At 34.4% G+C, this 12,232-nt stretch overlaps 1 protein-coding gene across 1 annotated transcript; it reads right to left on the bottom strand.

Moving 5' to 3' along the window:
• Window positions 1-5,284: 5,284 nt before the first annotated feature.
• Window positions 5,285-12,016, bottom strand: LOC107780666 (homeobox protein HD1). Its single transcript, XM_016601229.2, has 5 exons — window positions 11,131-12,016; window positions 10,750-10,870; window positions 7,113-7,303; window positions 5,744-5,875; window positions 5,285-5,646 (listed from the first exon to the last, which is right to left on the bottom strand). The coding sequence occupies exons 1-5, from the start codon at window positions 11,446-11,448 to the stop codon at window positions 5,506-5,508; spliced, it is 903 nt and encodes a 300-aa protein (XP_016456715.1). The 5' UTR covers window positions 11,449-12,016; the 3' UTR covers window positions 5,285-5,505.
• Window positions 12,017-12,232: the final 216 nt, after the last annotated feature.

The raw sequence follows: 12,232 nt of genomic DNA, 5'->3' as shown, positions 1-12,232 counted from the left end.
TGAAAAATAGTAAGAGAGAAAAGAAATAAAGATGGAGTATAGTTGCAATGAGGAGACATAAATATGAAGACTTAAAAAGGAGTAGAATGAAGAGAAGAGGTATGTCGGAAAGATCAAATCAATATATATATCATGCATTTGATGATGTGATGAGCTTTTGAAATATTGCTTTTAAGAAAAAATTGTATTCATGAGTTCAAATGTTGGCCTCTAAAGAACAATGCTATTTCAAATATTGAGGCAAGAGATAAGGCTTCAACAAAGTCTCTCGACGTCAAACTCGCAGTCAAATCACAAGTGCAGTGTTATGAACCCGAATTCACAACACAAAGTAAATGAGGGAAATGATAGGTTTAATTCATAAACTCAAAGAGTCAATTATTACAATAGCAAAAACTAGAACCAAGAAGGAGATTCAGAGAAGAAGGATAGAGAGAGGCGAGGGAGAACAGAAAGAGATAGTCCAGAGGAAGAAGCCAAAATAACGGAGACGAGAGGGGAACAGACTTCCCAACAATAGGCATAATCCCAAAATCACTGACCACTACTCTTTTTAATAGAATTGTTCTTGGGCTCATTACTCAACTCAGATCCCAAATTAGCCTGGCCATATTATTTGTTCTCGGCCAAATAATTCTTCTCAACTCAATATTTATTTGTATGTTGATTTTCTTATTGGGCTGAAGCTGATTCATAACAATACAATAAAAACCTTGTCCTCAAGGTTCGAGACAAGAAATCCTTCAATGAAGGACAATGGTAAACTAGTTATAGCAAGATAAACATTCACAGTTATAAGGCCTAGTTGGACAGTCCACGTGCATATCAAAAAGAAACCAGCAGCCCCATGTGTACCAGCAACACAAGTGCGGGAAATGATATTTACTGAAGCGACCTAAATAACTAACACAAACCTTGGTATGCATATTTCTATGGCGGGCTCATCTCTATCACATGTAGGAAGGAGAACAAGAACTCCCTTTATAACAAGGGCAAGGTGTGGCCCTAGCACCCCTAGCAAAGCAACAAATGCTTGACAGATTTCTTGGCAGCCCTTTTTCTCCAGTATGTTAACCCATAAGTCCATTGTGATTAGTTGTTCATTTGTTCTCCTACTCAAAGTGCTGAAATGCCCCATCATAGACTCAACTATGCCATTAACTTCAGGACGAAGCTTTAGAGTTGCAAACATCCCCAAACAAGCGGTGGAGTCAATATTGCTACCCCCTTTTATTTTTCTACGCAACTCACCTAGTGCACCATTAACTCTAATGCTACCTGTAGAATGTGATTCAATACGGGAATAAAAACTAAAACATGACAAGCCATATTCTAAACTTGGTAAATTTATGAATAGTTGCTTTCAGGTCTTGAAGATCAAGGTTGTCAATAGAGAGAGGTGCATTGTATATAAACATAGTAGCTACGACATTTAAGGTTGCTTCAAAGATACCATTTCTATCTTCAAGAATTGGTACATCAAAAGGGTCTCCTTCCGGATCGAAGACTACAAGTATATCAAAAGTAACTTGGGCTCTCACTTGTGTAGTTCCTTCTCTGTGAATTTTGCCAACAACATTTAGAACAACGCCAAGATGTGGAGCAATGACTAATGCATCAGTAATGAAGTTAGATGTTAGCCTAGTAAAATAGCAAGTCTAAATATAATTATGCAACCATAACCGTCCGGGATCCTACATTTGAGTCATATAGTTAATATTTACAAAGAAAAAAAATATGTCAGTAGATCCCATCAATAGTAGTGGTTCCACATTCACTATATAACCTGTTAGAGACTTGAACTTGAAACTTAATTTGAAACTTATTCCTGGATCTCCTACACAAAAACCCGTCGCAATTCCACGAGCAATGACCACGGCGAGATTTACACCAGGATTAAATGGAAATTGATTCGAAAGATGATCAGTGAAAGTGTTATCAATACGACAAGCTGATTTCTCAGGTATTTCCTTGAAATCGTCCACAACTATGGTCGAGTAATCCTTATAAGTACTATCGAATTTCATTGAGAAAGCAATATGCGGTACACTCACCACCAATAGAATACATTCATCATGTTCTACTTCTCCACTAGCGTTTTCATGCTCAACATCCGGTATCGTTTCATACAAAGGCATTTTACCTGTCGAAATCCCATCCCCTTTCTCCATAAAAAGTTTATCAAGATATAGATTCACAATAGTTTCTGGTCCTATGAAAAAGTCAGCAAGATACATGTCTTCCAAGACCTCAAATTCAATTTGTCGTTCACTAGAGCCACGATCAAGAGAAGTCGTATTAACGTACCTCCGTGGCATATCTCTATGGGGACTATCATCAAACAGTTAGACTTTGTTGCTTTCAGGAATTGTAGCTTCGGCATCAGGCAGTTCGATTGGGGCATCTGATTACACCTCTTCGAATACCTTAGGACAACCACTATGTAACATGTCGTCGAACACCTTAGGTGATTGATTATCGTTCAAATCAGCTACAAAGTAAGAGATATAGACGTGTGCATATGTGCTTTGTCACGCTGCTTTAACAGAAGAAGTTTCATCCACTGCTTTGGTGAAAACTCTAGTAGACATTTCATCGAACACATGTTTCGCTTCTGAGTTTCCATCTTTGAGTGTAGATTATAACCCATAGAAGTTGGAATTATGACTAAAATCAGGTAAGGGAGATACCTGGGTTTCAGACGGACACAAAGTAGCATAACTTACGTAGCTATGATAAGCCAGGGACGGATCATCCACACTCATATTGGAATATGCGAAGGTCCATTTTCGAAATCGCAAAAATAATTTCTCCTTGAAGTGGTTCCAATCATAGAACTGTTTGTTATGATGTAGCCAATCAAACCAAGCGAGGACCTCACCTTCAAGGTAGAAGTAAGGAAGAGGTAACCAGTCTTCCTCGGAGAAGCCAAGGAATTTGAAGTAACGCTCCGCTCGATAAACACAGCTCTCTGGGTTGCCATTGCTGAATTTATCCAGTATCACCGCTGCCATTGAAGTCTGAATCGATGAAAGCACCAATGTTATGAACCCGAATTCACAACACAAAGTAAACGAGGAAAATGATAGGTTTAATTCATAAACTCAAAGAATCAATCATTACAATAGCAAAAACTAGAACCAAGAAGGAGATTCAGAAAAGAAGAGCCCGTGCTGATTATAGATAGCTGATAAACTTGAAGTGCTGAAAAGCATTTTTAAGTGTTGAAACTGATTATTTAAATATGCATTTATGTGTTTGGATAGATGTGCTGAAACTAATAATAAGTAATTGATGTGTTTGGTAGAAAAGTGCTGATAAGTTGTTATTTTGTTAAAATGATAAAAATATTCTTAAAAACTTTACAAAAGATTATAAATTAAAAAGTTTCTTTGTAAAGAAAAGGATAAACGACAATATGGAATGAAGGGAAAGTTAAAAAATTTATTTTGGGAAAAATATCCTGTGAATTAAAAAATATTATTAATGATAAACTAGTAAAAACTTTGGTCAAACTAAAACTGCTTATAAGCTAAAAAGCCATAAGCTGGGAATGACCAACTTATAACTTATGACCGATTTTAGTTTATAAGCATTTGACTTATAAGCACTTTGGATATTTAACAAACGCGTAGATGAGCCAAAATGTGCTTATAAGCCAGTTTAACCAGCTTATAAGCTTAGCCAAACACCCTCGAAGGATAGAGAGAGCCGAGGGAGAACAGAAAGAGATAGTCTAGAGGAAGAAGCCACAATAACGGAGACGAGAGGGGAACATAGTTCTCAACAATTGGCTTAATCCCAAAATCACAGACCATTACTCTTTTTAATAGAATTGTTCTTGGGCTCATTACTCAATCCGAATCCCAAATTAGCCTGGCCCTATTGTTTGTTCTCGGTCCAATAGCTCTTCTCAACCCAATATTTATTTGTGTGTTGATATCATTATTGGGTTGGGGTTGATTCATAACATGCAGTTTATATTTCCGACATGAAGCTACGTATAAATGTAAACAATTAACATCATTACGTATGGTTGGACTAATCAAACACGAGATCAAAAGTGAATTATAAGTTGAACCAATTTGCGTATGGTTGGATTAATCAATCTACGGATGCCAACCTTCCTTGTATCCAATAATGTAATTGTAAACTTCTCATTCTAATTTAGGAGGATAATGATGCAACCGCTTCTTATTGGTTGATAGAACTAGTCACAATATGGAAGTTGAGTTTTTTCTTTTGTTTTTCGTGTTGAATGATTCAGAAATTTAATGTACTACTTAGAAGAAAAAGACATTTTGAAATGGTCATTGGTTAATATTCATATCTTTTGAAGCATGTCTATCTGAGTATCTGTTGATTAAAGAGTGTATTCATTTATGAAAGAGAATACATTTATTCGTGAAAAGATGCATTAGTTACGTTTCACTCTCAATAAACACTTAGCCCTTAGAAAATTATCGCCTGAGTTTTCATAACTTATCTATTGAACTATCTTTTCATTCAACTCTAAATTTCTAAAAAGCCAATTGAGAGATTTAAGATGTAACATTGCTATTTAATTATACAAAAATAGTGACAAAAATCTACTTGCCTTGAACTAGTTTTTCACATCTATTTCTCTTTCTCTTTTTTCATTATTGATTGTTGCATTTTATCTGTTGATTAACTTTTCTTATCCTAGTTAAGACTACATTTTTAATATTTATCGAACAGAGTACAGACGGTTGGAATGCAGAGGTTTTTCAAACCTGGTATGTTGAATTCATTACTTGCTAATTGCTATTTCGACTAATGGGATGTTTCAATTAAAGCCCAGTTGATGCTTCGACCTGTTTGATTAAAAACTTAAAATACCTTAACCTTCGGTGAAGGAAAATATTTTATTATAAATCTCTTGAAAGATCTCTATAATTCTCCACAAATTTTTTACATGTCACTACACATAAATTAAGCTAGCAATGTGAAACCTATTTTAACTAGAAATAAAAATATATTCCTATATTAATTTGATTATAAATCCTATCTACACATGAATTAAATAAACTAACAAATATCAAATCCTAAAGAATTTGTTACTGTACTTTTGAATTAATTTTCCAAGACCAATAGCAAGTGCTAATAAACAAGAAACAAACACAAATGTTTTCTGCAGATAATAAAACTATTCCAATTTCATATGTCTGTCAATACAGTGATACTCAAAAGTTAATATCAGCTTCAATACTCTTATCTGTTTGTATGATACCTTTCTACTTAGAAAACATAAACAACTAAACCATTACAATTACAAGAAACAGTGTCATTCCACAGCTCAAAAGTGTTAGTTGTATTCAAAAAACAGAATTACTCCTACCATTCCATATATGTATACCATTCTGAGTACCATATATTACAATCCGGCCTAATCTAAGTGACTTTTCTAAGATTTTCTGATATTCATATGATAACCATCACCCTATATATGTTCTTGATTTCAAGAGATGTTTTCAAATTTTCTCTTTATCTCTTGCGCTTGGACTTTAGAGATGTCACAGACTGTGAGTTGCTATGCCAATTGCGCTTTCTTTGATTGATGAACCAGTTATTTATTTGTTTCAGTTGTAAACCTGTTTCCTCCACAAGTTTTGCCTTATCATCTTCCTGCATATTGGAAATCTTGATTATAAACAATGATGATAAAATTTAAAGGTGCATGTAAAGATTTTCAGAAATGATATAAATTTGGTGACAGACTCACAGTTGGATAAGGCCATTTGGAGTGTTGCTGCCACCAATTCTTTAAAACAGTAGTGGTATCACCAGGTAACTTCCCTGCTCTTCTCTTTCTCAATATCTCCTCCCTCACATCTTCAATTCTTGATCTAAATCCCTGCAAGAACCAGTTGGTAGCGAGGGTGTCAAATGGGCAGCTTGGGCTGAATTTGGGTGGGTCAATATGGGTCGAGTGATTGATCCGCCCAAAAATTATTTCTGCGGAGACCGGCTAGGTCAAGATGGGTTAAAATTTGAGTTATAGCCCAACCTTTCCAACTCTTACCAAGCGTTAAAAATGTGTGTTATTTTCTTATAAATTGTTTAATTACCAAATAAGAGTCTTTTCTTTTGTTATGGTCATATATAATATATCAAATAAAAATAAATTATGTTTAAGATATTTTAGCAAAGTTACTCATGGATCAATTTGGGCTAAAAATCAGCCCAATTTTAGATGGGCTAAGATGGAGCGGGTCAAGATGAGCTGAGTTCAATAAATGACCATCCTACTTTAAGTAGACGGATCGGGCGGGTTAAATGACTTTAAGCTCGAATTGCCACCCCTATTGGTAGCTATGATATGGAAAAGCTACAAATTAAGACTTGTGTGAGCTACTAGTATTTACTTGGCTTCCTATATATTTCACCAAAGCTCAAAAGAAATACATGTCAACTGGGCAAAGTCAGTCCACAACTGGCCAAGGTCCATTTGATAAGTGGGGCTGCAACTAGCCCAACCCCTAGAGGAGGACTAGACCAGCCCTCTTCTTCTTCCAAAGCATCAAAAAGGCCCTTATAGCCCAATGAAACTAGACGGAAACATCATAAATACTCAATTGACTTGCTGAAGGGGCTTCAGCAGCCTTGGCGTAACTGGTAAAGTTGTTGTCATGTGACCAGGAGGTTATGGGTTCGAGCCGTGAAAACAGCCTCTTGCAGAAATGCAGGGTAAGGCTGCGTACAATAGACCCTTATGGTCGCATAACGGGAGCTTAGTGCACCGGACTGCCCTTTTTACTCAATTGACTTGCTCATGTTTTTACAAAGATTGCCAGGTGACCAGGATGTCACGGGTTCGAGCCGTGGAAACAGACTCTTAGAGAAATGCAGGGTAAGGCTGCGTACGATAGATCCTTATGGTCCAGCCCTTCTCCGGGCCCCGCGCATAGCGGAAACTTAGTGCACCGGATTGCCCTTTATGTTTTAACAAATAATCTATGTTATTTTTCATGTTACTAATCTCAGACAATAACCTGTAATTATCTTTCAATGACTTGACAATGTAAAAATTATTTTACACCATCATTAAAGTTAAACTCTTTTAGGGGAATGATAGATTTTGAAGAGGTCACCTGTTTAAGCTCAATCTTTAATTCCTGTCTGACTCTCTCCATAAGGGACCTTTCAGATTCAGTTGGAAGACCAAATCCCATACCCATTAAATCATGTGCATCACCTCCTGATTGATCTAATGAAAAATCCATTTGTAGCTCATCCTCATCATCAGACATTGTTGCACCTGATCCTTCTCCAAGTGTTGCTCCTGAGGTAGAAAAAAAAAAGGGGATATACATTTCAGAAAACTGGAAATAAATTTGGATGCAGTTTTCTGACTTGTTGAACTTGGTTAAAACACATTCTTAAACAAGTAAAAATACTTGGTAGCTATTAGTCTCATTGATTTATTGCCTTTTACATGTACAAAAGCTTACCTTTTTTAAGTGGAATAATTATAACTTATAATCTTCAATTATTGGTAAACATGCAATGGAACGTGTATAGTTCCTCCTTTCATATCTTTATGAAAGGACAAAATGGATAAGATGTAACGATATCCACATTATTTTTTGCAGCAGTACTCTTCAAGTAAATTTAATTATATCACCAATACATTACATGTTGGTCTGGATTTGACAGTTACTTCATTTTCAGGCATTATCTATAAGGAAAAAAACTTATCAATATCCAGTGTTTATATATATCAAATAACTTGCATATATTTATTGATGCAAACATTAGATATGACTGTGTCCTTTTCGTCTATGAAAGGGTCATAAGTATTCATATGAACGTACTTGACATATGCGAAGTTGTTTTACATTTTTTTTAATAAACGTTATTTTACTACATTAGGAAATAAATAATGATGTTGAGCATACTTCTATGTGTCTTCTTGACATATATTTGCAAGGATATGTCAACTGTCATGCCAATACTTCTACCACATGAAACCGACAGTTGTAGCACTGTTTAGATGTATTCACCTAATTCTTGCTACATGTATGTATGGAACAGTCCCCATCAGAGCCGGATCCAAGATTTAAATCCTATGGGTTCAATTTTAAGGTTTTTAACATTGAACCCATTATATTTTTAAAGTTATGGGTTCATATCTACTATTTTTGCAATTTTAATGAATTTTTACATATAAAATTTTTACTCCGTGTCGAAAGTTATGGGTTCAGTTGAACCCGTAGGTAGTACACTACATCCGCCTCCCCATGATAGGAAAACTGTTGCAGTTAAAGATATAGAATTAGAAACTTCTAATATGCATTGTTTCAAAAAGATCTACACTTTTTAATATTTTCTTTACAAGAAGTATTTATAGCCAAACAAATGATATGACAGGTTTCAGGCCACAAATTTCAAAAGTTTTACGGTCATACAAATGTTATAAACTTATTTAAGGCTACATATCTTAGAAGTCTTCCCTTTTTTATTAAAATTTGTGACAAGTCAAACTAAGACAATCTTTTCGAAACGGATGGATATTATTTTTTGATGTTCATATTTTTATTTTATACTTTACAACTTGTCTTCTTAAAACAAGAACAAACATAAAAATTTAGAAAGAAAACTGAGACATCATAAATATGCAACATGATTAAAAGAATAAATGTGGCAGTAAAAAGGGAAGTCAATTGCTTATAGAATGGCAAAACAAATGAGGTTAAGTTTATTTCATAATGGGGTTTAGGAACAAGGACTGTGACTCTTGTCTCGAATGATTTAATTCAGTAGTTAGAGTGCAATCAGCAATGCATGATGTGTAAGTTAGATGCACATTCACGTGTTTGAATCACGTCTATTTAAGTGGAAAAGGCTAGAAAGACAAACTCATTATCTACCAAGATTCATGCACTAACTAGTCTTCGCGAATTTCTTGGTTTTTAAAAAAGGACTTTGAATCCTATCTTATGCAAGTCCTTGACTTGCTAAAAGGAGATTAGAAGAAAAGTGGTGATATTTACCAGCTATTACACAAGTCAGTTGGGTGCTCTAGTCTTTCTTGATAAGAAATAGTATCATACTGCAGACTAATAGCTATATCCGCTTAAAGATCGATGTTATGGGTGTGTTTAGATACACCAGACAGATAGACAGACGAGAAACATAACAAAATAGAAAAGTATTACTAATTATGCTTTCCCCATGTGCTTAGAATGAACCTATAACATATTAAAAGTGTCCTTAAAACTTGTGACTGTAAGTATATCATAACATTGTTACACCTAGACGAGTATGTCGTAAAGTATGAAATTAAAAAAAAAGGATCTTTAAATCTAGAAAGGTAATATTATTCTTGTGAAGAAATGGATATTGAATACCCTAAAAGGTAGCTCATGAGACGAGGATTGTCCAAAATTATTTAAAATTACAACCGTTTTCTCAACCAATATGGGACGTAATACACTCTCCGCCACCCCACCCTCCCACACACCCAAGACATGAGCATAGATAATATAACATGGAGATCCCAATATTGGGAAATACTACAATAATAAGGGCTCTGTGGGTTTGACTCTCATACCATGTGAAAAAATACACCTTGTATGTGACTCAATCCCAAAAAGCTAATTCATGAAGAGATAAATGTCATACTATAACATGTTCTCTCAGCTAATGTAAAACTTAACGATTCTTTTTAGAACGGACAAAATAATATCATATAAACTGAAACATAAAAAATATCAACAATTCATGTCATGAGCGTTTTACCAAATAACTTAAATTATCAAGCAAGTATTTCACAAGTTCTTTAAATGGATGATACTAATGTTTGTACAATAATTATATCATATACATAATCTCTAAACATGATTGGAAAAGATGTTGGAGGAAAAAAGAATTAAGATCCCATATCTTCTTGTTGTTAGATGAATCCTATGCAGTGAATCACAAGTCACAAACAAAGCTAGAAAAGTGGTTTGAGAAACCAAATATTCTAAAGCAGCCTCTGATCAATCATCAGTTGTTAGTAGTGTTGTTGGTTTGTTAGCCTATTCTAATTTGTTCCTTCCAGCACCAACCAACCAAAAAAACCTACAATATATATATATATATATATATATATATATATATATATATATATATTCTATTTTGAAAGTATTTTGCATATTACCCAGCTCTCTAACTTGTATGGTTGCACAAACAAGAACCCCAAATTGCTTTAATAATCCTAAGCATCAAATCAGAATAATAAATTCACTAAATTAATTTTACCATGCACTTCAACACGTAAGGTTCACATATTTCCCTTGATTGTACTTTGGTATAACAAGACTCCTTATGTACACAAGTATTCGTGCTTTGATGCAATATGCATAATGATGTAAGGATTTAACTTATATATATATCGACAATATAAAGAATTTAACCTATCATGACATGTAGTTAGAATTTAAAGTTTATGGGTTCTGATCTGCTACCGAACTCATTGTTGTTTAGTTACTGGGTTTGCAATTAAATATTTATATAAATTTAATGATTTTTCTAATATAAAGCATGGTCTAAGCAAAAACTAACTACTTGGTTCGTCCGAACGCGTAAATAATACACTACCTCCGCCCCTATGACATGTTGTTTATTTTAAGTAATAATTAGCTGTAATTATCTATCCGGATGATCTGATAATGTAAAATTTCTCCTATACTATAGAAGTTAAGCTAAAAGATTTTGGTTAAAAGTTAAAAACACTTTACATACCTGTAAGAAGTTGTAAATTCTGCTCAATTTCACGGCAGGCCATGACAGCTTCAACAGCATGAACTCTGACATGTTGCTGAAGCTGTTCTTTAAAGGAACATAAAACTAACAAATACTGTGCCTGTTCAAAAAATAACACACCAAACACACAGTCAAGAAACATAATCATCAGTAAAAGGGAAAAAAAGCTTAAATCTTTAACAAAAGTTGAATAAACTAAGTTCTTGGCAAAGGATATTGCAACAACAACAAACCCAGATTCATCCCAATGGGGTCTTGGAAGTGTAGTACGTACGCAAAGGAGATAAAGAGGTTATTTCTAATAAACTCTCGCGCTCAGTGATAATTAAAGGATATTGAAGAGGAAAAATTAAAACATACCAAGAAATTGTCAAGTTCTTGTCTTTCATGTGGAGAAAGAGAGTGAGAATGATGTTGAGAAGCATAAGAGCGCAAAAGATGATGAGACTGAGAAAACTGAGCTTCAATAAGTGGTAACTGATCAATAGGTGTAGCTACACGAAGACAAGCTACATGTGCTGAAAGTAACTGTTCATATAAAGGATGTGTAGCAATTTCACCCTTTAACTGTCTCTGATTATCCTCAGAAATCACCATTGAAACATCACCTAAAGGTCCTAAACCACCAATTCCTCCTCCAGTACTTGACCCCATTAATCCAACTCCTTGTTCTTGCATTTCTAAAATAACCAAGATCCTCTTTTTACAACATATAAACAAAAGGAGTTGTGTGGAAAAAGCTAAAAAGGTTAAAAAAGAAAGAAATATTGGGTTTTTAGGACCACCACTGAAGAGAATCTTGATGTACTTGATAATAGACAGTGATAATATGATATGATGATGTATACTTTTGGACTGTTTGGTTTCAGAGAAATATGATCAAAGAAAATATGAGCAAAATCATAAAGCAGACAGTTTTCTTACTATTGGTTGAGGAGAGAGAGAGAGAGGGAAAAAGATGGCATATATTTTGGGATCTGAAGCAACAAAACTTTCTGCACCTATTCTGAAGAGCTACAGATTTTAACACATACACAGAAAGAAAAAGAAAATGAAAATGAAAAACTTTAGTTTGCTTTTTGGTTTTCTTGGAAAAAGTGTAGTAATTGATACAGAGAAAAAAAGAGAAAGGGAAGAAGAAGCATCAGAGTGGAATCATTACTATGAAAGGGAAGCAAAGAAGAGAGAAGATGATGGTAATGAGATCATAGATAAAGCTGCTTAGCAGCTGCAGCTGTGGCCTGACATTTTGAGGAGTTTTTTTGTTTTTTATGTATATAGATTAACTTCTTTTTTTTTGGTTGATTAAGATGGCTAATATTTAAAATAGAGTAAATTGACACTAATCTTGCTTAAGATAAGGTTATTGGTAGGATTAGGTGATAGAACATCAGAAGTATTGGGTATTCTCTAAGCATGATATTTAAATTGAACCTAAAGCTTATTTAATTCTTTTGGTGTG

This window comes from Nicotiana tabacum, chromosome 23, assembly GCF_000715075.1.
Source record: "Nicotiana tabacum cultivar K326 chromosome 23, ASM71507v2, whole genome shotgun sequence".
Classification (NCBI taxonomy): Eukaryota; Viridiplantae; Streptophyta; class Magnoliopsida; order Solanales; family Solanaceae; genus Nicotiana; species Nicotiana tabacum.
This window is presented reverse-complemented; position numbering and strand designations above follow the sequence as displayed.